General features: G+C 46.4%; 1 protein-coding gene across 3 annotated transcripts in view; it reads left to right on the top strand.

Moving 5' to 3' along the window:
• Positions 1–6,946: 6,946 nt before the first annotated feature.
• LOC129815241 (transketolase-like) overlaps positions 6,947–27,039 on the top strand; it is a 22,596-nt gene continuing 2,503 nt past the window's right edge. The window contains exons 1-13 of one of the 3 annotated variants that reach the window (XM_055868853.1): positions 6,947–7,353; positions 9,618–9,735; positions 10,064–10,177; positions 11,705–11,802; positions 12,867–13,058; positions 13,265–13,383; positions 14,102–14,298; positions 14,667–14,831; positions 23,016–23,172; positions 24,616–24,746; positions 25,712–25,795; positions 26,103–26,196; positions 26,757–26,879. In XM_055868853.1, coding sequence (XP_055724828.1) covers positions 7,247–7,353; positions 9,618–9,735; positions 10,064–10,177; positions 11,705–11,802; positions 12,867–13,058; positions 13,265–13,383; positions 14,102–14,298; positions 14,667–14,831; positions 23,016–23,172; positions 24,616–24,746; positions 25,712–25,795; positions 26,103–26,196; positions 26,757–26,879 — 1,699 coding nt within the window. In that variant the 5' untranslated portion in view covers positions 6,947–7,246. Of the gene's footprint in view, positions 7,354–9,617; positions 9,736–10,063; positions 10,179–11,690; positions 11,803–12,866; positions 13,059–13,264; positions 13,384–14,101; positions 14,299–14,666; positions 14,832–23,015; positions 23,173–24,615; positions 24,747–25,711; positions 25,796–26,102; positions 26,197–26,756; positions 26,880–27,039 lie in introns of all 3 variants that reach the window. The other 2 variants (XM_055868851.1, XM_055868852.1) reach the window with 2 other exon arrangements.

Genomic DNA, 27,039 nt, shown 5'->3' with positions numbered 1-27,039 from the left:
ATGAAGTGAAAGTGTGATACTACCTGTGGAGCGAAGCGGAATGCGACCGGGTTGTTGAATGCGAAACGAGCAGGGAAGGAACGGCTGAAGCTTTGACAAAGGCCCTGGTATAAAGAGCAGAAAGCCTGGCCAGACAGACAACCTAGCCGGCCTCCAGAGCTTTGACTTTGGCCAAACAAAAAAAAAAGGTTAGTGGCTGGGGTAGCACTGTGCAGATTACGTAGTAATCAGTTCATTGAGGTTATGCTGCATGGATGTGTTTGGGAAAATAACACACTGTCCTATGTTATAGACAGCCCACTCATTATCATGGCTAGCAGGAAGGTTGCTGACTTTTTCAGTGGCTAAACCAACTGGGCTCATAATTTAACAATTCTATTCATATGTACAGATGGCATACACATTTGTTATTAAGGCACATTAAATTTCACATGTTCCAAAAGGCATTTCTGCCCAAAAAATCATTTAGATTTAAAAAAAAAGTTTACATTAAAATGGCTCTCCTGTGAAGTAGTGATGCGCGACATATACCTAGTTTCCAGAAAGGAGTCACAATTGTTTAGTCCCCACAAGGATAGTAAAACAATCGTGTGTGTGTGTGTGTGTGGATGACACCAGGCCAGTGCTCAGTGATGTGTGTGTGTGTGTGGATGACACCAGGCCAGTGCTCAGTGATGTGTGTGTGTGTGTGGATGACACCAGGACAGTGCTTAGTGATGTGTGTGTGTGTGGATGACACCAGGCCAGTGCTCAGTGATGTGTGTGTGTGTGGATGACACCAGGCCAGTGCTCAGTGATGTGTGTGTGTGTGTGTGTGTGTGTGTGTGTGTGTGTGTGTGTGTGTGTGTGTGTGTGTGTGTGTGTGTGTGTATGTGTGTGTGTGTGTGGATGACACCAGGCCAGTGCTCAGTGATGTGTGTGTGTGTGTGTGGATGACACCAGGCCAGTGCTCAGTGATGTGTGTGTGTGGATGACACCAGGCCAGTGCTCAGTGATGTGTGTGTGTGTGTGTGTGTGTGTGTGTGTGTGTGTGTGTGTGTGTGTGTGTGTGTGTGTGTGGATGACACCAGGCCAGTGCTCAGTGATGTGTGTGTGTGTGTGTGGATGACACCAGGCCAGTGCTCAGTGATGTGTGTGTGTGTGTGTGTATGGATGACACCAGGCCAGTGCTCAGTGATGTGTGTGTGTGGATGACACCAGGCCAGTGCTCAGTGATGTGTGTGTGTGTGTGTGTGTGGATGACACCAGGCCAGTGCTCAGTGATATGTGTGTGTGTGTGTGTGTGTGTGTGTGTGTGTGTGTGTGTGTGTGTGTGTGTGTGTGTGTGTGTGTGTGTGTGTGTGTGTGTGTGTGTGTGTGTGTGGATGACACCAGGCCAGTGCTCAGTGATGTGTGTGTGTGTGTGTATGACACCAGGCCAGTGCTCAGTGATGTGTGTGTGTGTGGATGACACCAGGCCAGTGCTCAGTGATGTGTGTGTGTGTGTGGATGACACCAGCCCAGTGCTCAGTGATGTGTGTGTGTGTGGATGACACCAGGCCAGTGCTCAGTGATGTGTGTGTGTGTGTGGATGACACCAGCCCAGTGCTCAGTGATGTGTGTGTGTGTGTGTGTGTGGATGACACCAGGCCAGTGCTCAGTGATGTGTGTGTGTGTGGATGACACCAGGCCAGTGCTCAGTGATGTGTGTGTGTGTGGATGACACCAGGCCAGTGCTCAGTGATGTGTGTGTGTGTGTGTGTATGGATGACACCAGGCCAGTGCTCAGTGATGTGTGTGTGTGGATGACACCAGGCCAGTGCTCAGTGATGTGTGTGTGTGTGTGTGTGTGTGTGTGTGTGTGTGTGTGTGTGTGTGTGGATGACACCTGGCCAGTGCTCAGTGATGTGTGTGTGTGTGTGTGTGTGGATGACACCAGGCCAGTGCTCAGTGATGTGTGTGTGTGTGTGTGTGGATGACACCAGGCCAGTGCTCAGTGATGTATGTGTGTGTGTGGATGACACCAGCCCAGTGCTCAGTGATGTGTGTGTGTGTGTGTGGATGACACCAGAACAGTGCTCAGTGATGTGTGTGTGTGTGTGTGTGTGTGGATGACACCAGAGCAGTGCTCAGTGATGTGTGTGTGTGTGTGTGGATGACAGGCCAGTGCTCAGTGATGTGTGTGTGTGTGTGTGTGTGTGTGTGTGTGTGTGTGTGTGTATGGATGACACCAGGCCAGTGCTCAGTGATGTGTGTGTGTGTGTGTGTGTGTGTGTATGGATGACACCAGGCCAGTGCTCAGTGATGTGTGTGTGTGTGTGTGTGTGTGTGTGTGTGTGTGTGGATGACACCAGGCCAGTGCTCAGTGATGTGTGTGTGTGTGTGTGGATGACACCAGGCCAGTGCTCAGTGATGTATGTGTGTGTGTGGATGACACCAGCTCAGTGCTCAGTGATGTGTGTGTGTGTGTGTGGATGACACCAGGCCAGTGCTCAGTGATGTGTGTGTGTGTGTGTGTGTGTGTGTGGATGACACCAGAGCAGTGCTCAGTGATGTGTGTGTGTGTGTGTGGATGACAGGCCAGTGCTCAGTGATGTGTGTGTGTGTGTGTGTGTGTGTGTGTGTGTGTGTGTGTGTGTGTGTGTGTGTGTGTGTGTGTGTGTGTGGATGACACCAGGCCAGTGCTCAGTGATGTGTGTGTGTGTGTGTGGATGACACCAGGCCAGTGCTCAGTGATGTGTGTGTGTGTGGATGACACCAGGCCAGTGCTCAGTGATGTGTGTGTGTGTGTGTGGATGACACCAGGCCAGTGCTCAGTGATGTGTGTGTGTGTGTGTGTGTGTGTATGTGTGTGTGTGTGTGTGTGTGTGTGTGTGGATGACACCAGGCCAGTGCTCAGTGATGTGTGTGTGTGTGTGTGTGTGTGTGTGTGTGTGTGTGTGTGTGTGTGTGTGTGTGTGTGTGTGTGTGTGTGTGTGTGTGTGTGTGTATGGATGACACCAGGCCAGTGCTCAGTGATGTGTGTGTGTGTGTGTGTGTGTGTGTGTGTGTATGGATGACACCAGGCCAGTGCTCAGTGATGTGTGTGTGTGTGTGTGTGTGTGTATGGATGACACCAGGCCAGTGCTCAGTGATGTGTGTGTGTGTGTGTGTGTGTGTGTGTGTGTGTGTGTGTGTGTGTGTGTGTGTGTGTGTGTGTGTGTGTGTGTGTGTGTGTGTGTGTGGATGACACCAGGCCAGTGCTCAGTGATGTGTGTGTGTGTGTGGATGACACCAGGCCAGTGCTCAGTGATGTGTGTGTGTGTGGATGACACCAGGCCAGTGCTCAGTGATGTGTGTGTGTGTGTGTGGATGACACCAGGCCAGTGCTCAGTGATGTGTGTGTGTGTGTGTGTGTGTGTGTGTGTGTGTGTGTGTGTGTGTGTGTGTGTGTGTGGATGAGACCAGGCCAGTGCTCAGTGATGTGTGTGTGTGTGTGTGTGTGTGTGTGTGTGTGTGTGTGTGTGTGTGTGTGTGTGTGTGTGTGTGTGTGTGTGTGTGTGTGTGTATGGATGACACCAGGCCAGTGCTCAGTGATGTGTGTGTGTGTGTGTGTGTGTGTGTGTGTGTGTGTGTGTGTGTGTGTGTGTGTGTGTGTGTGGATGACACCAGGCCAGTGCTCAGTGATGTGTGTGTGTGTGGATGACACCAGGCCAGTGCTCAGTGATGTGTGTGTGTGTGTGTGTGTGGATGACACCAGGCCAGTGCTCAGTGATGTGTGTGTGTGTGTGTGTGTGTGTGTGTGTGTGTGTGTGTATGGATGACACCAGGCCAGTGCTCAGTGATGTGTGTGTGTGTGTGTGTGTGTGTGTGTGTGTGGATGACACCTGGCCAGTGCTCAGTGATGTGTGTGTGTGTGTGTGTGTGTGGATGACACCAGGCCAGTGCTCAGTGATGTGTGTGTGTGTGTGTGGATGACACCAGGCCAGTGCTCAGTGATGTATGTGTGTGTGTGGATGACACCAGCCCAGTGCTCAGTGATGTGTGTGTGTGTGTGTGTGGATGACACCAGGCCAGTGCTCAGTGATGTGTGTGTGTGTGTGTGTGTGTGTGTGGATGACACCAGAGCAGTGCTCAGTGATGTGTGTGTGTGTGTGTGGATGACAGGCTAGTGCTCAGTGATGTGTGTGTGTGTGTGTGTGTGTGTGTATGGATGACACCAGGCCAGTGCTCAGTGATGTGTGTGTGTGTGTGTGTGTGTGTATGGATGACACCAGGCCAGTGCTCAGTGATGTGTGTGTGTGTGTGTGTGTGTGTGTATGGATGACACCAGGCCAGTGCTCAGTGATGTGTGTGTGTGTGTGTGTGTGTGTGTGTGTGTGTGTGTGTGTGTGTGTGTGTGGATGACACCAGGCCAGTGCTCAGTGATGTGTGTGTGTGTGTGGATGACACCAGGCCAGTGCTCAGTGATGTGTGTGTGTGTGGATGACACCAGGCCAGTGCTCAGTGATGTGTGTGTGTGTGTGTGTGGATGACACCAGGCCAGTGCTCAGTGATGTGTGTGTGTGTGTGTGTGTGTGTGTGTGTGTGTGTGTGTGTGTGTGTGTGTGTGTGTGTGTGTGTGTGTGTGTGTGTGTGTGTGTGTGTGTGGATGACACCAGGCCAGTGCTCAGTGATGTGTGTGTGTGTGTGTGTGTGTGTGTGTGTGTGTGTGTGTGTGTGTGTGTGTGTGTGTGTGTGTATGGTTGACACCAGGCCAGTGCTCAGTGATGTGTGTGTGTGTGTGTGTGTGTGTGTGTGTGTGTGTGTGTGTGTGTGTGTGTGTGTGTGTGTGTGTGTGTGTGTGTGTGTGTGTGGATGACACCAGGCCAGTGCTCAGTGATGTGTGTGTGTGTGGATGACACCAGGCCAGTGCTCAGTGATGTGTGTGTGTGTGTGTGTGTGGATGACACCAGGCCAGTGCTCAGTGATGTGTGTGTGTGTGTGTGTGTGTGTGTGTGTGTGTGTGTGTGTATGGATGACACCAGGCCAGTGCTCAGTGATGTGTGTGTGTGTGTGTGTGTGTGTGGATGACACCAGGCCAGTGCTCAGTGATGTGTGTGTGTGTGTGTGTGTGTGTGTGTGTGTGTGTGTGTGTGTGTGTGTGTGTGTGTGTGTGTGTGTGTGTGTGTGTGTGTGTGTGTGTGTGTGTGTGTGTGGATGACACCAGGCCAGTGCTCAGTGATGTGTGTGTGTGTGTGTGTGTGTGTGTGTGTGTGTGTGGATGACACCTGGCCAGTGCTCAGTTATGTGTGTGTGTGTGTGTGTGTGTGTGTGGATGACACCAGGCCAGTGCTCAGTGATGTGTGTGTGTGTGTGTGGATGACACCAGGCCAGTGCTCAGTGATGTGTGTGTGTGTGTGGATGACACCAGGCCAGTGCTCAGTGATGTGTGTGTGTGTGTGTGTGTGTGTGTGTGTGTGTGTGTGTGTGTGTGTGTGTGTGTGTGTGTGTGGATGACACCAGGCCAGTGCTCAGTGATGTGTGTGTGTGTGTGTGTGTGTGTGTGGATGACAGGCCAGTGCTCAGTGATGTGTGTGTGTGTGTGTGTGTGTGTGTGTGTGTGTGTGTGTATGGATGACACCAGGCCAGTGCTCAGTGATGTGTGTGTGTGTGTGTGTGTGTGTGTATGGATGACACCAGGCCAGTGCTCAGTGATGTGTGTGTGTGTGTGTGTGTGTGTGTGTGTGTGTGTGTGTGTGTGTGTGTGGATGACACCAGGCCAGTGCTCAGTGATGTGTGTGTGTGTGGATGACACCAGGCCAGTGCTCAGTGATGTGTGTGTGTGTGTGTGTGTGTGTGTGTGGATGACACCAGGCCAGTGCTCAGTGATGTGTGTGTGTGTGTGTGTGTGTGTGTGTGTGTGTGTGTGTGTGTGTGTATGGATGACACCAGGCCAGTGCTCAGTGATGTGTGTGTGTGTGTGTGTGGATGACACCAGGCCAGTGCTCAGTGATGTGTGTGTGTGTGTGTGTGTGTGTGTGTGTGTGTGTGTGTGTGTGTGTGTGTGTGTGTGTGTGTGTGTGTGTGTGTGTGTGTGGATGACACCAGGCCAGTGCTCAGTGATGTGTGTGTGTGTGTGTGTGTGTGTGTGTGTGTGTGTGTGTGTGTGTGTGTGTGTGTGTGTGTGTGTGTGTGTGTGTGTGTGTGTGTGTGTGTGTGTGTGTGTGGATGACACCAGGCCAGTGCTCAGTGATGTGTGTGTGTGTGTGTGTGTATGACACCAGGCCAGTGCTCAGTAATGTGTGAGTGTGTGTGTGTGTGTGTGTGTGTGTGTGTGTGTGTGTGTGTGTGTGTGTGTGTGTGTGTGTGGATGACACCAGGCCAGTGCTCAGTGATGTGTGTGTGTGTGGATGACACCAGGCCAGTGCTCAGTGATGTGTGTGAAGTGAGACAAGAGAAATAAAACAATTCTCTCACTCTCTTTCATCCTCTTTCTTTCGTTCTTTCTTTCTTTCTTTTTTTCTCTCTCTCTCTCTGTCTCTCTCTCGCCCCCTTCTCTCTCAAACAAACAAATTAAACCTTTAAACCTTGGCGTGCCACTGAAATTATTTAACTTTCTCTCTATAGCGTAGCCTACCTCTCTCTCGCTCTTTCGCTCTGTTACTCTCTCTCTCTACACACATAGACAAAGATACATCTTTATCTCTGTGACATGAAGCACACAAAACAAAGGCACGATCGACGAGGCGCACACTGAGGTTGACAGGAACAAAGGACAAGACTCACATATCTCAAGTCTGGTAATGAGTTTAGACACTGAAGCCTAAGACATTTATGGGCAGATGGTTCAACTGTGGGCAACCCCCCCCCCCCCCCCCCCCCCCCTCTCTTTCAGAAACACAACCCTCTTTCTAACACACACCCCTAACACAACCCTCCTTCTAACACACACCCTTAACACACACCTCTTTTTAACACACACCCCTAACACAACCCTCTTTCTAACGCACACCCTTAACACAACCCTTCCTTGCACACTCATGCATGTGCCCTGTCCTCTTTCTCCTCCTTCTTCTGTGTGTGTGTGTGTGTGTGTGTGTGTGTGTGTGTGTGTGTGTGTGTGTGTGTACACTCACTAGGGATAAATCCTGCCTCTCCTCCTTTCTTTCCCTCTTCTCTTTGCCACTCACACACACGAGCAGGGCTCCCTCTGCCAAACCTCACTCCCATACAAATACACACACAGCCCAGCCTCTGTGCAGTCTAGTCCACATTGGTTCTTTTGGTGCTTTGACATTTTACCTTCATGGAGGACTACCACAAACCCGACCAGCAGACAGTGCAGGCGCTCAGGAACATCGCCAACCGCCTCCGAATCAACTGCATCAAAGCTACCACCGCAACGGGCAGCGGGTAAGACCCAGACACACACATACAAATACACACACACAGATTACACAGTCGTAAATGTAGGGAAGAGTGTATAAAGACTCATTCATAAACACATGAAAAAGTAATAACACACACACACACACACACAAAACACACACACAGGCTTGTTTTGCTAACCTTGTGGGGACACACATTTGATTCCCATTCTAAATCCTATTTCCCCTAACCCTTACCCTAACCTTAACTCTAAAACCTAACCTTAACTCCAAACCTAACCTTTAACCCTTAACCCTAATTCTAACCCAAACACTAATTCTAACCCCCCCTAGAAATAGCATTTTCCTTGTGGGGACTGGCAAAATGTACCCAGTTGGTCAAATTTGTCCTTGTTTACTATACTAGTGGGGACTTCTGGTTAAACAGGTCCACACACACACACACACACACACACACACACACACATCCATGTGAAATGCAAAGTGAAGCGCATGTTCTCTCTTTGTTGTTTGAGCTATGGAGAATGAATGAATGAAACAGAAACAGGATGTATGATATGAGTCCTTCGGAGAAAGTTCTGACACTTAATCTGATTAATATCTTGAAATTGCAGAAAACTGTGTACTTATACACATTATTTATTTATGTCTATTGAACAAGATTGATTTTATGGCCATTGTGGCTCAATTCTTTTGTTATTAGAAATATTCTATTGTGAACAAAATCGGGAAATTATATTGTGTCTTTATCTGTCTAACCGTGCGAGTAAGTGACGGAGGAGCGCCTCGGAGTTTGTTAGCACAAGACAAAGCTCATGGTGATGAACCTGTCTGGGATGTGGGTCAGTAAATATTCATAATAAATAGTCAGCAATTCATCTTATTGTGTGAACACCCACTTGAAGTGCATTATTATAGCTAAATGAATAAACATCCCGTGTGCAAACAAGTGCACCAAACTGAATTTAATTTAGATTTTTGTGGGGGAAATCACAAATCTATTTGAGTAAGCTATCAATCACTATATATTGCACATACACAAACTACCGCATCCATGAATTCTATTGTGGCTCCATCCTTTGACCGTAGCCTATCCACGAATAGCCCAAGAGCGTACACAGCCTAGACAATATAAGCAACAGCCATGCAGTCGATGATTGAGAGAAAACACCTCTACGCATTTCGTTACTGGGGAAAGTCAAGTGTGTTTTTTTGGTTGGGCTAGGCTACTTGCCAGCATTACTGAGTTTTGTTGAGTTTTTAGAGCATTTGATCGGTACTTTTAGTTTTACGCAGTTCTTTACACATTTTTTAAAGAGCATCTATTCCTTCAACAGAAGATTTTTAGATTATGCCTCAGTGGTTATGTTAAGTATTTCGCTGGCTGGAGATGGAAGGTAACCGTTATAGGCCCGGTGATGAATGTGACTTCAAATGGCGCCCTCTGACTGATCGTCTGACTCCGTGCGCACAGAAGCCAAAATGGTCCCCATCTCTCCCCAGCCTCCGGTTAGTCTCGTTGTAGCAGGGATAGGTCTGTGTTGTGACCGTGACCTGAACTGGCGCTGCAAGGGGCGGGTTTACTCCTCTGATGTTGACGTCACTGTAATTGGGGTAAAGAGAGAGCAGGCTGCTGAGGGGAGAATGGCTCATAATAATGGCCGGAACAGAGGAAATGGAATGCCGTCATGATGTATTTGATACCATTGCACTGTTAATGCTCCAGTCATTACCACGAGCCCCTACTCCTTAATTAAGGTGCCACCAAACCTCTTGTGAGAGAGAGCCAATAGGGCATCTCGGTTTGAGCATGGCCCCCTCATTAGTATTTTGGATAGACTAGTACACTCTAAATAGTGTTACCCATCCTTCCCCATTGTGCCCTAAGATTTGATTGGCAAGCTCAGACTTTAGACTGTGCCACTTCGAATCCAGTTGGAGGCTCTGTGTCAATTCTGAATGTTTATGAGTTTGTAAAGTGGTCTGTCTGCTCTTTGTGTGTGTGTGTGTGTGTGTGTGTGTGTGTGTGTGTGTGTGTGTGTGTGTGTGTGTGTGTGTGTGTGTGTGTGTGTGTGTGTGTGTGTGTGTGTGTGTGTGTGTGTGTGTGTGTGTGTGTGTGTGTGTGTGTGTGTGTGTGTGTGTGTGTGTGTGTGTGTGTGTGTGTGTGTGTGTGCGTGCGTGCGTGTGTGTGTGTGTGTGAGAGTGAGTGTGAGTGTGAGAGAGAAAATCAGTCTGTGTCTAACTTGTTGTAACCTCTCTCCCTGCTCCTATATACCCCTGGTCTCCCAGACACCCTACATCATGCTGCAGCGTGGCAGAAATCATGTCTGTCCTGTTCTTCAACACAATGAAGTACCGCCCAGAGGACCCCAAGAACATCAACAATGACCGCTTCATCCTCTCTAAGGTGAGACACCGTAGATTAACAAAGTTCTATTGAATTAAAGTTTTACATTTTATTTAATTGATTTGACCACCAGAAACTGTTTTGGTTGGATAAAAGTCATATAACGGTCAACATCTGCTTCTTTATGGCTGTGTTGTGGCTTGTAATAGATTTTTCATAGATATTACAGTTGGTCTGCAATTGTCATAGGCATATGTACGATTATTTGGCAGGCAAGCAGCAACAGTGTATTTTACTCTTCCTGTACAGTTATATTGTGGTTGTGTTATAGGTTTTGTTATAGTATCATATACTAGTACTATAGTAAGATGTCTATTCCTCTCCTCAGGGTCATGCCGCCCCGGCCTTGTACTCCATGTGGACAGAGACTGGCTTCCTGAAGGAGAGTGAGCTGCTTTCTCTGTGCCAGGTGGAGTCCAACCTGGAGGGACACCCCACACCTGTAATTGATAACTACTACACATCACCTTTAATAGCTTAGCACTAAATTATGTTTTTCCTCTGTTTTGTATCATATTGTACAACAGCTGTTGAAACTAACATTGTAAAAGTGCCCCAAAAAATGATCAGTGTTATTTCCTGATAGTTGCTGGTTGAAAATACAGTCTACACAGAACCTTATAATCAGCAGGTTTTGCATGGACGGGAGTTTCAGCTTGCCATGGTGACATCACCATGAGGTAAATTGGTCAATAGACCAATAACAAAGAGTGTTCCAAACCTCTCTGCCAATAACAGCTAGTTTTCAGTTTTCCCCTCCCCACTCAAACCACTCCTAAACAGTCCTAGCAAAATAATTTGTTGAGAAATAGTTTTTTGATAAAGAGCTATTTTTACCCATTAAATATATTACAGTAAGTTACTTAATTGTTACACAGAGATTATATGATATTGATATAAAACATCTGCATTGGGCCTTTAATAGCCTAAGAGTTAGCCTACACCTCACCTTTAATAGCCTAAGAGTTAGCCTACACCTTACCTTTAATAGCCTAAGAGTTAGCCTACACCTCACCTTTAATAGCCTAAGAGTTAGCCTCCACCTTACCTTTAATAGCCTAAGAGTTAGCCTACACCTCACCTTTAATAGCCTAAGAGTTAGCCTACACCTCACCTTTAATAGCCTAAGAGTTAGCCTACATCTCACCTTTAGTAGCCTAAAAGTTAGCCTACACCTCACCTTTAATAGCCCAAGAGTTAGCCTACACCTCACCTTTAATAGCCTAAGAGTTAGCCTACACCTCACCTTTAATAGCCTAAGAGTTAGCCTACACCTCACCTTTAATAGCCTAAGAGTTAGCTTACACCTCACCTTTAATAGCCTAAGAGTTAGCCTACACCTCACCTTTAATAGCCTAAGAGTTAGCCTACACCTCACCTTTAGTAGCCTAAGAGTTAGCCTACACCTCACCTTTAATAGCCTAAGAGTTAGCCTACACCTCACCATTAACAGCCTAACAGTTAGGTCATGTTCTCCTGCTCAGACATTGATGACCATGCCAGATCTTACAACGCCTGGATAGGTATTTAACGTATCAGCTAACCATACCATATCATATGTTACAGCAATGTGGTGCCCGACTGCACAGTCAATGTGGCCCCCAACCATTGGTTGATGCCAGCAACATCAGAGCAGGGGAACGCGACCTTAGCCTACTCCTCACCTTTAATGGCCTAACAGTTAACCTACCCATCACCTTTAACAGCCTCAATTAGGAACAGACAGATATCATCACACAACAACTCTAAACCTGGGTCATATTCCGAAGGACACACAGTAGCAAAAAGTTTTGCAACTGTAAACAAAAATCTGTGTTCTTATTGGACAAGTTCAGGTAGTGCCTCACTAAACTTGTCCAATAACTTGTAACTTATAATAATACATCAAAGTTTTCCACCTACTGAACACATCCCTGCTCTCTATGGTGATAGTAACAGTCCTGTTCCTGTGTATGCGTTGGAGTTTCAGAAGCAGCAGTTTGTGGATGTGGCTACTGGCTCTCTGGGTCAGGGCCTGGGTGTGGCCTGTGGGATGGCCTACACCGGGAAGTACTTTGACAAGTCTAGGTAAGAGTTCACATACATGCACGCACAGATTTTACGTCTTTGCATGCCTCTGAATTCTAAAGTGTTAAGCGTGGACTCTAGTTCATACTGTGGTATTTTAGAGGTCTTTAGAGCAGTGATCCCCGACCCTGGTCCTCCAGTACCAACAGAACACAGGTTAGTTGTAGCCCTGGACAAACACACCTCATGCAACTCATTAAGGGCTTGATGATTAGTTGACAAGTTGAATCAGGTGTGCTTCTCCAGGGCTACAATACACATGTGTACTGTTGGGGTACTCAAGGAGCAGTGTTGGGAAACATTGCTTTAGAGCACAGGTGTCAAACTCATTCCACGGAGGGCCGAGTGTCTGCGGGTTTTCGCTTCTCCCTTGTACTTGATTGATGAATTAACATCACTAATTAGTTAGGAACTCCCCACACCTGGTTGTCTAGGGCTTTATTGAAAGGAAAAACCAAAAACCTGCAGACACTAGGCCCTCCGTGGAATGAGTTTGACACCCCTGCTTTAGAGCATAGTGAGGTTTTTGAAGGTTCTCTGGGTGTACAGGGGCTGCATGCTCTGCTATCCCAATTGTTCTGCTCTAATTACCACAGCCCTAGCAGACACAACTCTGTTCTTTTTTACCATCCAGTAAGATTCTGTCTCAGAATCCGATTGGACCAGGTTTACATTAGTATTCATCACTCAGTCTATTGTTCAAAACCACACTCACATTCCTCAATCTAATTTGGCTTTTGTCTCGGAATGTGGATCTCCGATATGCAGAATGCTGATATTGCCAGTCTCCAAAATGTGCCCTAGATAGATTTGTACTGGAAAAGGATTTTGTGTGGACAGTGGTTAAAACTCATAACATAAGCAGATTATCAAACCATTTGATTAAAAGATGAGCGTTTGTTCTGTTCATAGGAGCCTGTGTGGCTAGAAGCCTCAGTGAAGATATGAGGGAACAGAGTAGGTGTAGGTGTTATAGAAAGAGAGAGGTGTAAAGGTTACCATCCAGCCCCCAGTCAGACACACACACACCCCTGTCTCACCCATCCGTCCCTTTCTCTTCCCAGCTACCGTGTCTTCTGTCTGATGGGGGATGGGGAGCTGTCTGAGGGGGCAGTGTGGGAGGCCATGTCATTTGCCTCCTACTACCAGCTGGACAACCTGGTGGCCATCTTGGATATCAACCGTCTGGGCCAAACCGACCCTGCTCCCCTGCAGCACCACGTGGAGAAGTATCAGAAACGCTGTGAGGCCTTCGGGTGAGTGTGTGTGTGTGAAAGTGGGTTTACGGGGAGAGAGTGATCATCTTTGTGAATGTGCTGGGAGAACGAGTCTGTGAATGTGTGAAGGCATATGTCAACATTAGTGGGCATATGTGGAATGTATTGTTTATGTGTGTATGAGTAGAGAAAGTGTGTTCATGTGTTTCCATATGTGAAATGGGTTTTCTGACGTGTTTCTACAGTTGGCATGCCATCATCGTGGATGGGCACAGTGTGGAGGAGCTGTGTAAGGCTCTGAGCCAGGCTCGCCACCAGCCCACTGCCATCATCGCCAAGACCACCAAGGGCAAGGGCATCCCAGGTACTCTCAGCCTCACATGACTACTGGTTACATTATATTACTCATACTAGGCCTCTATCTCAGTGATGGGCTACCCTCTATCTCAGTGATGGGCTACCCTCTATCTCAGTGATGGGCTACCCTCTATCTCAGTGATGGGCTACCCTCTATCTCAGTGATGGGCTACGCTCTATCTCAGTGATGAGCTACCCTCTATCTCAGTGATGGGCTACCCTCTATCTCAGTGATGGGCTACCCTCTATCTCAGTGATGGGCTACCCTCTATCTCAGTGATGGGCTACCCTCTATCTCAGTGATGGGCTACCCTCTATCTCAGTGATGGGCTACGCTCTATCTCAGTGATGGGCTACCCTCTATCTCAGTGATGGGCTACGCTCTATCTCAGTGATGGGCTACGCTCTATCTCAGTGATGGGCTACGCTCTATCTCAGTGATGGGCTACCCTCTATCTCAGTGATGGGCTACCCTCTATCTCAGTGATGGGCTACCCTCTATCTCAGTGATGGGCTACCCTCTATCTCAGTATATGCACACACAAGTCACTACTGTATAATGTGTCGCAAAGGACTTTTTACTGACCATGTGACCATGTGACCTTTTTACTGGTCAGGTCACATGATCAGGAAAAACTCCTGGGCCTATGTATGCGTATACAATATAATGTTGAGTATAATGTATGTATTTTGATGTTGTGTATTCTGCTGTCCACGCTTGCCAGCTGTGGAGGATAAGATGGGCTGGCATGCCAAGCCCCTGCCCAAAGACATGGCTGAGGGAGTCGTGAAGGATCTGCAGGCGCGCATCATGAACAGCAGCAAGCGCCTGTACCCTGCCACGCCCATGGAGGACGCCCCGCCAGTCAGCCTGTGCAACATCCGCATGCCCAGCGCACCCGCCTACAAGCAGGGAGAGAAGGTAACACATAGAACACACACCTCACCACAGGAGGACAGGCTAGTGGTCTTCCCCTCAGCAGCCTCCATTGCACCTCACCATTTACAGTACATCTGGGATTGTGCTCTCATCCCAATCACAGAGGTGTCAACATTATTGACTGCACTGACACTAGGGACTCAGCCCACAGTCCCAAACAAGATATCATAAAATAAACTGTCACAACTTTGAGTACTGTCAACTAGAATGTCGTATAATGATGCATAAATAACAGGTAGACTCATTGGCTTATTGACTTATTGCTTTCTTATTATTATTAATGACTGGTTGATTGATTGATTGATTAGTTTATTGGTTGATTAATTGATTGAATGGTTGTCTTTCTACAGGTTTCCACCAGGAAAGCCTATGGCATGGCCCTGGCTAAACTGGGTCGTTACAACGAGCGCGTGGTGGTCCTGGACGGAGACACAAACAACATCACCTACTCTGAGATCTTCAAGAACGAACATCCCAACCGCTTTGTGGAGTGTTACATCGCTCAACAGAACATGGTAGGAAATGAAACCCTCTTGAGTTGGTCCTGGTCACAGGTGATGCTGTCAGGGTCAGGAGAAACCTATTGGAACTAAGTATGACCACTCTATAAACACAGACAAACACTTTCTCTAACCTCAACAAGCTTTTAAAAGATGACCTGTCCTCCAAACAAATATTTGTGTAAAAAATTAAATAAGAATCTATCCTGAAACATAGAGATGTACTCAGATTAAAATAAGAAATACAATTGCAGCAGCATTTAGTGGCTCAGTTTAGCTGTCCTCTCTCCTCTACTTACGTCTCTCGCTCTGATGCTAGAATGCCCTGTCCCCAGACCTGGGTTTGAACAGAATGCCCTGACCCCAGACCTGGGTTTGAACAGAATGCCCTGACCCCAGACCTGGGTTTAAACAGAATGCCCTGTCCCCAGATCTGGGTTTGAACAGAATGCCCTGTCCCCAGACCTGGGTTTGAACAGAATGCCCTGTCCCCAGACCTGGGTTTGAACAGAATGCCCTGACCCCAGACCTGGGTTTGAACAGAATGCCCTGACCCCAGACCTGGGTTTGAACAGAATGCCCTGACCCCAGACCTGGGTTTGAACAGAATGCCCTGTCCCCAGACCTGGGTTTGAACAGAATGCCCTGACCCCAGACCTGGGTTTGAACAGAATGCCCTGACCCCAGACCTGGGTTTGAACAGAATGCCCTGACCCCAGACCTGGGTTTGAACAGAATGCCCTGACCCCAGACCTGGGTTTGAACAGAATGCCCTGTCCCCAGACCTGGGTTTGAACAGAATGCCCTGACCCCAGACCTGGGTTTAAACAGAATGCCCTGTCCCCAGACCTGGGTTTGAACAGAATGCCCTGACCCCAGACCTGGGTTTGAACAGAATGCCCTGTCCCCAGACCTGGGTTTGAACAGAATGCCCTGACCCCAGACCTGGGTTTGAACAGAATGCCCTGACCCCAGACCTGGGTTTGAACAGAATGCCCTGACCCCAGACCTGGGTTTGAACAGAATGCCCTGGCCCCAGACCTGGGTTTGAACAGAATGCCCTGGCCCCAGACCTGGGTTTGAACAGAATGCCCTGTCCCCAGACCTGGGTTTGAACAGAATGCCCTGACCCCAGACCTGGGTTTGAACAGAATGCCCTGTCCCCAGACCTGGGTTTGAACAGAATGCCCTGACCCCAGACCTGGGTTTGAACAGAATGCCCTGTCCCCAGACCTGGGTTTGAACAGAATGCCCTGACCCCAGACCTGGGTTTGAACAGAATGCCCTGACCCCAGACCTGGGTTTGAACAGAATGCCCTGACCCCAGACCTGGGTTTGAACAGAATGCCCTGACCCCAGACCTGGGTTTGAACAGAATGCCCTGACCCCAGACCTGGGTTTGAATATTATTTTAAATATTTTAGATCCTTTGAGAATTTGCTCTAGCCTGGTTGAGGTGGGAGATATGTGGGATTTTTAGACTTCTCTTCACTGTCCTTTCTCATTAAATACAATTTTTTAAAGGTCTGATTGGCTGAATCAAAAAATGTTCTCTCTCAGTGTTACTGAGGCTGGTCTGGTGAATAATGCATGTGGGTCCATCCATAATGTAACACTGGGACTGGAGAGAGAGGCTGAGATGTGGGTCCATCCATAATGTAACACTGGGACTGTAGAGAGAGGCTGAGATGTGGGTCCATCCATAATGTAACACTGGGACTGTAGAGAGAGGCTGAGAGGCTGCGACATGACCTACTTACAGTATGCCATGCTCCCTCCCTCCCTCCATTCCTCCGATGCCTCGCCATGCTCCCTCCCTCCCTACACACAGCTGGCTGCTGCCTATGGCTCTGTAGCCTCTCATACAGTATACTGCCCACCACTCGCTTTCTGTCTATTTCTCTCTCTCTCTTTCTATCTCTGTCTGTCTTTGTAGGTCTCTCTCTCTTTAAAATCAAAATCAAATCAAATTGTATTTGTCACATGCCGAACACAACAGGTGTAGACTTTACAGTGAAATGCTTGCTTACAAGCCCTTAACCAGCAACGCAGTTTTAAGAAAAATAAGTGTTAACAAAATATTTAGTAACTAAACTGAATTAAAAAATATATATATATATATAAAATAAATAGGAAAATGTATCTGTATCGTTTCTGTTTCTCTCTCTCCCCTCCCCACTTATTTCACCCTCTCATTGCAATCTGCCCATACATTAACATTTTGGAAGAGTCAGCCATTCAGGCCTGGCTGTACTGTATACAGTAGCTGCCTGGCCATTTGTCTGGTTCCTCCTGGCAGTCTGTTCAGATGTAGGTCAGGGCTGTGTTTGAGCAGCCGTTATAACAAGTCAGTCATGCTGAGTTGAGAGGTGAAATATTCATCAGAGAGGAGGGTGGGTGTGGCCGTCTGGCTGATCTCACTGACTGACTGGCTGGCGGACTGGTTTACTGGGTGACTGGCTGACTGACTGCCTGACTGACTGAGTAGGTGACTGCCTGGCTGACTGACTAACTGACAGACTGACTGACTGGTTGACTGACTGGCTGGCTCGCTTGCTGCTAGACTATTATCATAAAGACGATGTGCAGAAAAGAGCCAGAATGACAGGTTCAAATGAGACAGACAGATTCTCTAATGAGGAATCATTAATATTGATATGAGAAAATCAGAGAGGCACCGGTGTTAATGTTATGACTGATTTATGACTGCATTATGTCATGTGTTTGTGAATACTGTATCAAAGGTGCAAGCTGCAATTCAAATAATCACACAGTGGACACCCCGCCACTGTTTTTGGTAAACAGAAAATAAAAAAATATATGTTGCGAAAGAGATACAGAAAAGGAGACTAATTAAATTCTCTTCTATACAATGACAGGAGTCAATAACAGGAGTTCTGTCCTCTTTGTCCAGATTCAAAGTAGTGGAGAATAGGGACATGGGATAATAGTTCCTCTGTTTGGTACTGCTATAGAATATGAATGAGTCCATATTACATTGAGGAGAGGAGCAGGGGGATTGGGGAGGGCTCTGGAGACAGGAAACAGGAAATGACAATGCATGAGAGTGATTCTGACCATATGGTACTGTAAGCTCCTGTGCTTTTGGACTGACTGACTTCTCACTGACTTTTACATATCTTCTGGAGGCATGAACCTCTGATTGTGATTGGCTCAGCAGTTATCGTTCCCATGGAGACCTCACTTGACCCTTTGGATCCTCAGGTCATAGAGATACAATAAATATTGTTCTATGTAATTTTGTGGTTCTACTGAACTTCAGAAGTACTGTATCTGCAGCTGATTTGTGTTCAGTAACTTCCTACATGTCTAAGACTCTGCAGGTGCAGGACCACCATACAAATGAAGTACAGTGCCCCCTGTAATTATTGGGACAGAGAGGGATTTCTTTTGGCTCTATACCCCAAAAGTTTGGATGAAAAAAAAATCAATGACTGGGGTTAAAGGTTAAAGTGAGGACTGACAGCTTAAAGATGAAGGTATTTTCATCCATATTGGGTGAACTGTTTAGAAAATGACAGCACTTTTTGTACATATTCCCCCCCATTTTAGGGGACCAAAAGTATTGGGACAAATTCACTTATCTTTTCATTTTTTTATTTCACTTTTATTTAGCCAGGTAGGCAAGTTGAGAACAAGTTCTCATTTACAACTGCGACCTGGCCAAGATAAAGCAAAGCAGTTCGACACATACAACAACACAGTTACACATGGAAAAAACAAAACATACAGTCAATAATACAGTTGAAGAAAATCTATATACAGTGTGTGCAAATGAGGTAAGATAAGAGAGGTAAGGCAATAAATAGGCCATGGTGGCGAAGTAATTACAATATACTAATTAGACACTAGAGTGATTGATGTGCAGAAGATGATTGTGCAAGTAGAGATACAGGGGTGCAAAGGAGCAACATAAATAAATAAATACAGTATGGGGATGGGGTAGTTGGATGGGCTTTTACAGATGGGCTATGTACAGGTGCAGTGACCTGTGAGCTGCTCAGACAGCTGGTGCTTAAAGCTAGTGAGGGAGGTAAGAGTCTCCAGCTTCAGTGATTTTTGCAATTCATTCCAGTCATTGGCAGCAGAGAACTGGAAGGAAAGGCGGCCAAAGGAGGAATTGGCTTTGGGGGTGACTAGAGAGATATACCTGCTGGAGCGAGTGCTACGGGTGCTGCTATGGTGACCAGTGAGCTGAGATAAGGCGGGGCCTTACCTATCAGAGACTTGTAGATGACCTGAAGCCAGTGGGTTTGGCGACGAGTATGAAGCGAGGGCCAGCGAACGAAAGCGTACAGGTCGCAGTGGTGGGTAGTATATGGGGCTTTTGGTGACAAAACGGATGGCACTGTGAAAGACTGCATCCAATTTGTTGAGTAGAGTGTTGGGGGCTATTTTGCAAATGACATCGCCGAAGTCGAGGATCGGTAGGATGGTCAGTTTTACAAGGGTATGTTTGGCAGCATGAGTGAAGGATGCTTTGTTGTGAAATAGGAAGCCGATTCTAGATTTAATTTTGGATTGGAGATGCTTAATGTGAGTCTTGAAGGAGAGTTTACAGTCTAACCAGACACCTAGGTATATGTAGTTGTCCACATATTCTAAGTCAGAACTGTCCAGAGTAGTGATGCTGGGCGGGCGGGCAGGTGTGGGCAGCGATCGGTTGAAGAGCATGCATTTAGTTTTACTTGCACTTAAGGGCAGTTGGAGGCCACGGAAGGAGAGTTGTATGGCATTGGAGGTTAGTTAACTTCTTATGGCTGGGGGCGCTATATTCACGTTCAGATGAAATGTTTCAGGCTTCAACTGTGAAGGGGGAGCAAATAAGAGCTGTTTGAACCAGAGGTCTGGCAGAATGCCATGAGCTAAGTCACGCGCGCAGCCTTGAGAGCGAGCTGCGTTCCCTTTCATTTCTAAAGACAAAGGAATTATCCGGTTGGAATATTATTGAAGATTCATGATAAAAACATCCTAAAGATTGATTCTATACATCGTTTGACATGTTTCTACGAACTGTAATGGAACTGTTTTGACTTTTTGTCTGGACCAAGTGCCTGCGTCTTGTGAATTTGGATTTGTGAACTAAACGCGCGAACAAAAAGGAGGTATTTGGACATAAATTATGGACTTTATCGAACAAAACAAACATTTTTTGTGGAACTGGGATTCCTGGGAGTGCATTCCGATGAAGATCATCAAAGGTAAGTAAATATTTATAATGCTATTTCTGACTTCTGTTGACTCCACAACATGGCGGGTATCTGTATGGCTTGTTTTGGTGGCTGAGTGCTGTACTCAGGTTATTCCATGGTGTGCTTTCGCTGTAAAGCTTTTTTGAAATGTGACACAGCGGTTACATTAAGGAGAAGTATATCTTTAAGTCCATGCATAACACTTGTATTTTCATCAACATTTTTGAATATTTCTGTAAATTGATGTGGCTCTCTGCAAAATCACCGGATGTTTTGGAAGCATAACATTACTGAACATGTACAATGTTCAGTAATGTAAATGTAAACGGAGATGTAAACGGAGATGTTTGGATATAAATATGAACTTAATCGAACAAAACATACATGTATTGTGTAACATGAAGTCCTATGAGTGCCATCTGATGAAGATCATCAAAGTGATTCATTTTATCTCCATTTCTGCTTTTTGTGGCTCCTCTCTTTGGCTGGAAAAAATGGCTGTGTTTTTTGTGACTAGGCACTGACCTAACATAATCGCATGGTATGCTTTCGTCGTAAAGCCTTTTTGAAATTGGACACTGTGGTGGGATTAACAACAAGTTAATCTTTAAAATGGTGTATAATACTTGTATGTTTGAGGAATTTTAATTATGAGATTTCTGTTTGAATTTGGCGCCATGCACTTTCACTGGCTGTTGTCAAATCAATCCCGTTAACGGGATTCCAGACGTAAGAAGTTAACACAGTGTCCAAAGAACAGCCAGAAGTATACAGAATGGTGTCGTCTGCGTAGAGGTGGATCCGAGAATATCCAGCAGCAAGAGCGACATCATTGATGTATACAGAGAAGAGTCGGCCCGAGAATTGAACCCTGTGGCACCCCCATAGAGACTGCCAGAGGTCCGACAACAGGCCCTCCGATTTGACACACTGAACTCTGTCAGAGAAGTAGTTGGTGAACCAGGCGAGGCAGTCATTTGAGAAACCAACCACCATTTTTATGCCAATAAAAATGTGGTGATTGACCGAGTCGAAAGCCTTGGCCAGGTCGATGAATATGGCTGCACAGTAATGTCTCTTATCGATGGCAGTTATGATATTGTTTAGGACCTTGAGCGTGGCTGAGGTGCTCCCATGACCAGCTCTGAAACCAGATTGCATAGCAGAGAAGGTACGGTGGGATTCGAAATGGTCAGTAAACGGTTTGTTAATTTGGCTTTCGAAGACCTTAGAAAGGCAGGGCAGGATAGATATAGGTCTGTAACAGTTTGGGTCTAGAGTGTCTCCCCCTTTGAAGAGGGGGATGACCGCGGCAGCTTTCCAATCTTTGGGAATCTCATACGATACGAAAGAGAGGTTGAACAGGCTAGTAATAGGGGTTGCAACAATTTCGGCAGATAATGTTAGAAAGAGATTGTCTAGCCCGGGCTGATTTGTAGGGGTCCAGATTTTGCAGCTCTTTCAGAACATCAGCAATCTGGATTTGGGTGAAGGAGAAATGGTGGGGGCTTGGGCGGGTTGTATGTGTATTAAATGTGTATTAAAGTAGTAAAAAGTTTAGAATTTATTAATATATTCATAGCATGCAATGACTACATCAAGCTTGTGACTCTACAAATTTGTTGAATGCATTTGCTGTTTGTTTTGGTTGTGTTTCAGATCATTTTGTGGCCAATATAAATGGATGGTAAATAATGTATTGTGTCATTTTGGAGTCAATTTTATTGTAAATAAGAATATAATATGTTTCTAAATACTTCTACATTAATCTGGATGCTATGGATAATTCTGACTGAATCGTGAATAATTATGAGTGAAAAAATGACAGACGCACAAATATCATACTCTCCCATAAATTCTAACCTCCCCTGTTATTGTAATGGTGAGAGGTTAGCATGTCTTGGAGGTATGATATAAAATTCTAACCTCCCCTGTTATTGTAATGGTGAGAGGTTAGCATGTCTTGGAGGTATGATATAAAATTCTAACCTCCCCTGTTATTGTAATGGTGAGAGGTTAGCATGTCTTGGAGGTATGACATTTGTCACATATAACTGAATTTGGACCATTACCTTTGGTCCCCTAAAATGGTGGTACAATGTAGAAAAAGTGCTGTAATTTCTAAGCGGCTTAGCCGATATGGATGAAAATACCCTCAAATTAAAGCTGACAGTCTGCACTTGTCACGATCGTCGTAAGCATACTCGGACCAAAGCGCAGCGGGATATCGGTTCGACATATTTATTTATTATGTGACCCGCACAAAAAACAATAAAGAATAAACGAAACGTGACGTTCTGTAGTGCTCACAGGCATCAACACAAAAACAAGATCCCACAAAACACAGTGGGGAAATGGCTGCCTAAATATGATCCCCAATCAGTGACAACGATAAACAGCTGCCTCTGATTGGGAACCATACCAGGCCAACATAGAAAAAGACAACCTAGATTACCCACCATAGTCGCACCCCGACCTAACCAACATAGAGAATAAAAGGCTCTCTATGGTCAGAGCGTGACAGCACTTTACCCTCAGTCGTTGTTTGATTTTAAACCCAAACCTTTAGAGTATAGAGCCAAAATAATAAAAAATCCTTCACTGTCCCAATAATTGCGGAGGTCACTGGACATGTCCCCGAGGGGTTCAAGAGGGACTAGATTTACTGCCTGGCTCCAGAGGAGGCTCATCCAGGAAGGAAGAGGAGGATGGTCCTCCTGAATTTGTGCCTACATCTTGAATAGCACCCTATTCCCTTTATAGTATACTTTTAACCATGGTGCACACAAAGTAATACACTATATAGGGAATATGGGGCCATTTAGGACGCATCCCTTGTAAATGAATAGACGGTGACTTGGAAGATGTCACCCTTGGCTTCATTAAAAGAATTTCTATCCATTATTCGCCCAAACTAATCTTTCCAAAGTCACCAGCCGCCATTGTTATAGTATGATGGAACCCCTTCTTCCCCTCCTCCCTCTAGGTGAGTGTTGCCACTGGTTGCGCTGCCCGTGAGAGGAACGTTGTGTACGCCAGCACCCTGGCCTCCTTCTTCACCCGCGCCTACGACCAGCTCCGCATGGCTGCCATCTCAGAGAGCAACATCAATCTGTGTGGCTCCCACTGCGGCCTGTCCATCGGTGAGTCTGTCTGTCAGCCATTCATCCACCCCAAACACCCTCACTACATGCTACTCACACAACCTCCCACCATCACCCCCATGAACTGTAACCTATCATCTCACAACCCCACCCTTTCCCCAGTGACCTCACTCACTCTGCACTCTTTCTATTGGCTCCTCAAGTCTACGCATCCTCAAATGTTCTGAAAGCCTAACGTGACTGTCCTCCTCCTTGATCCAAGTTCCTATTTTTCTTTCTCTCTCTCCACTTCTGTGTTTTCCTCCTCACCTTCTCCTTCACCCCCTGAGTTCCCTAGCCTCCCTCTCTCCTCACCCTCCCTGACCCCTGACCCTGTCTGTCCTGGACGCTGTCACCTTCACCGGAGGACCTGATATCCCTCTCCTCTGTTAGTCCCTCAGGTACACTGCATGCCACCCTCTCAATCTGCCTGCCTGTCCTAGTGTCTGTCTGCACACCTGCCTACCACTCTCTCTGTCTTTCTGTCTCTCTCGCTCTCTGTCTGTCCTACTGTCTGTCTGCACACCTGCCTGCCACTTTGTCTGTCCTACTGTCTGTCTGTACACCTGTATGCCACTCTCTCTCTCTCTCTGTCTGCCTGTCTGTCTGTATCTCTGTCTGCACACCGGCATGCCACTCCGTCTGTCTGTCTGTCCTACTCTGTCTGCACACCTGCCTACCACTCTGTCTGTCCTACTGTCTGTCTGCCCACCTGCATGACACTGTCTGTCTCTATGTCCTATTGTCTGTCTGCACACCTGCCTGCCACTCTGTCTGTCTGTCCTACTGTCAGTCTGCACACCTGCCTGCCACTCTCTCTGTCTGTCTGTCCTACTGTCAGTCTGCCCACCTGCATGACACTCTCTCTGTCTATCTTTATGTCCTATTGTCTGCCTGCACACCTGCATGCCACTCTCTGTCTGTCTTTCCTACTGTCTGTCCTACTGTCTGACCACCTGCCTGCCACTCTCTCTGTCTGTCCTACTGTCTGTCTGCACACCTGCATGCTACTCTGTCTGTCTGTCCTATTGTCTGTCTGCACACCTGTCTGCCACTCTCTCTCTGTTCTACAGTCTGTCTGCACACCTGCCTGCCACTCTCGCTGTCTGCACACCTGCATGCCACTCTGTCTGTCTGTCTGTCCGTCTGCACACCTGTCTGCCACTCTCTCCGTCAGTCTGTCCTATTGTCCTCATTCCTTTCTGGTCTTATACACCTGCATGTCTGTCGGTCCACCAGGCCTTTCACTTTATATTGGGTTGAAATAGTATTCAGGTTTTGTTGAGCCTGCCTGGAGTGTGGGATGGATGTGGTTTTCACCAGGCACGCTCAATGAAGCACGTCTAAAGTCCCTGACAAACAACATACTGTTTGCTTTCTGCTACATTTGACAACATTTTGGAATTAAATGATTCTAACTATGTGAGTATGTGTATGTTCCAGGAGAGGACGGGCCGTCTCAGATGGGTCTAGAAGACATAGCCATGTTTAGGGCCATCCCCACGGCAACCATCTTCTACCCCAGCGATGGCGTTTCTATTGAAAAGGCAGTGGAGCTTGCCGCCAGCACAAAGGTACTTATTATATCCTCCCACCAAAATGCTATTGGTCCTTATCCCCATACCTCCAAAAATATATTGGTTCATATCCCCATACCCGCAAAATGCAATTGGACCTCATCCCCATACCCCCAAAAATATATTGGTTCTTATCCCCATGTTCCCAAAATGCAATTGGTCCTTATCCCCATACCCCCCAAAAGTTATTGGTTCTTATCCCCATACCCCCAAAAGGCTATTGGTTCTTATCCCCATGCCCCCTAAAAGATATTGGTTCTTATCCCCATGTTCCCAAAAAGATATTGGTCCTTATCCCCATACACCCCCAAAAATATTGGTTCTTATCCCCATACCCCCAAAAAGATATTGGTCCTTATCCCCATACCCCCCAAAAGATATTGGTTCTTATCCCCATACCCCCCAAAAGATATTGGTTCTTATCTCCATACCCCCAAAAGATATTGGTCCTTATCTCCATACCCCCAAAAGATATTGGTCCTTATCTCCATACCCTCAAACTGTTATTGGTTCTTATCCCCAGACCCCCAAAAGATATTGGTCCTTATCCCCATACCCCCAAAAGATATTGGTCCTTATCTCCATACCCTCAAAGTGTTATTGGTCCTTATCTCCATACCCTCAAAATGTTATTGGTCCTTATCCCCATACCCTCAAAATGTTATTGGTCCCTATCTCCATACTCCCAAAATGTTATTGGTCCTTATCCCCATACCCCCAAAAGATATTGGTCCTTATCCCCATACCCTCAAAATGTTATTGGTCCCTATCTCCATACTCCCAAAATGCTATTGGTTTCTCATCCCCTCCCACAATATGTTATTTGTCCTCCAACATTAATGTTTTCCCTCTACCTCCCACACCCCCCCAAAACCATGGGGTGGGCTTTGTGTTCTCACCCTACTATGTTATACCTGTTTACAATGAATTCCAATATAGATTGTACTGTTATCTTTTTTTAGGGTGTTTGCTACATAAGAACCACCCGCCCCGAGAATCCCATCATCTACAGCAGCAATGAGGACTTCCATGTTGGACAGGCTAAGGTGAGCACCACTCAGCTATCCTGCTTCAGGACGTGCTATGATTAGTAAAATGATTAGTTTAATCAGTTGTACAGCATCCATAATATTAACTACTGTATCTCACTGAGAACGTTTTGTCTGACAACTGAAAGAGTTTCTACTATGGATGCAGTACAAGTGGTTGAGTGGCTAGAACACAAGCCTGCAGACAGACAGGGTTGTCTTCTAGTAGGATAAACAATTAATCTCTCAACCAATAGTCTAGAGCAGGAAGAGCTGTATGAGATGTGCTAGAGCCTTGCTGTTAACCCTTCCCTGTCCATCTCAGGTGGTGCACCAGAGTACGGAGGACAAGGTGACCGTGATCGGAGCTGGGATTACTCTGCATGAAGCCGTGGCTGCAGCTGAGATGCTCAAGAAAGGTACAGTACAACTACAGCCAGATCAATGATATAACTATGTGGGTGTGGAGAAATACTTGTAACCCAGGACAAAACTTTATCTGAGTTTGATTACTCCTGTCTGGGGCAATGCTCTCTTTTCTTCATACGCTAATATTGGCTCCATGCACCAATGCGCTGCTATTTAATTCAATCAGTTCATTACCATTACTCGCACAACATCTTATTCTCCTATAAGTGTTAGACTTTCTCAACTATATGTTCAAGTTTATCCAGATTAGAAAGCTTTACCGCTCTCTCAATGTTTTAAGGATCAGGTTTTAGAGTCATTCTCTGTGTAGCTGCCTGTGTCTTGTTATTGTTTCTCCACTGAAACACTCTACTCAAAGATCCACAATTCCAGTAACTCCAGTAACAAATTTTCAGGTTTTCCAAAAATCCTGGTTGAAGGATTCCAGATGTCCTGCTTATTCACTTCTAATTCCGTGAATCTTCCAACCAGGATTTCTGAAAAACCTGTGAATTCTGCAATCCTCTGCACTACTGTTGATTAACGCTATGTTACCTTGTTGTTTTCCCAGAAAGGATCTTCATCAGGGTGATTGATCCGTTCACCATCAAACCCCTGGACTCCAAGACCATCATTGAGCATGCTCGCCAGACCAGGGGGCGTATCCTCACTGTAGAGGACCACTACTACGAAGGTACGCTTTTTCTGACCAGTGTTCCGACCTCCTTGGACCAAACATCAAGAAGTTAGAGAGGGACCAAACACCAGGAAGTTAGAGAGGGACCAAACACCAGGAAGTAACCACTTCACCAGACTCCAGCACTCGAGGGTACTTTATGTAGTTTAGCCACATT

This window comes from Salvelinus fontinalis, chromosome 18 (genome assembly GCF_029448725.1).
Source record: "Salvelinus fontinalis isolate EN_2023a chromosome 18, ASM2944872v1, whole genome shotgun sequence".
In the NCBI taxonomy this organism is placed as follows: domain Eukaryota; kingdom Metazoa; phylum Chordata; class Actinopteri; order Salmoniformes; family Salmonidae; genus Salvelinus; species Salvelinus fontinalis.
Note: the sequence above shows the minus strand (reverse complement) of the source record. Positions and strands in the feature narration are given on the sequence as shown.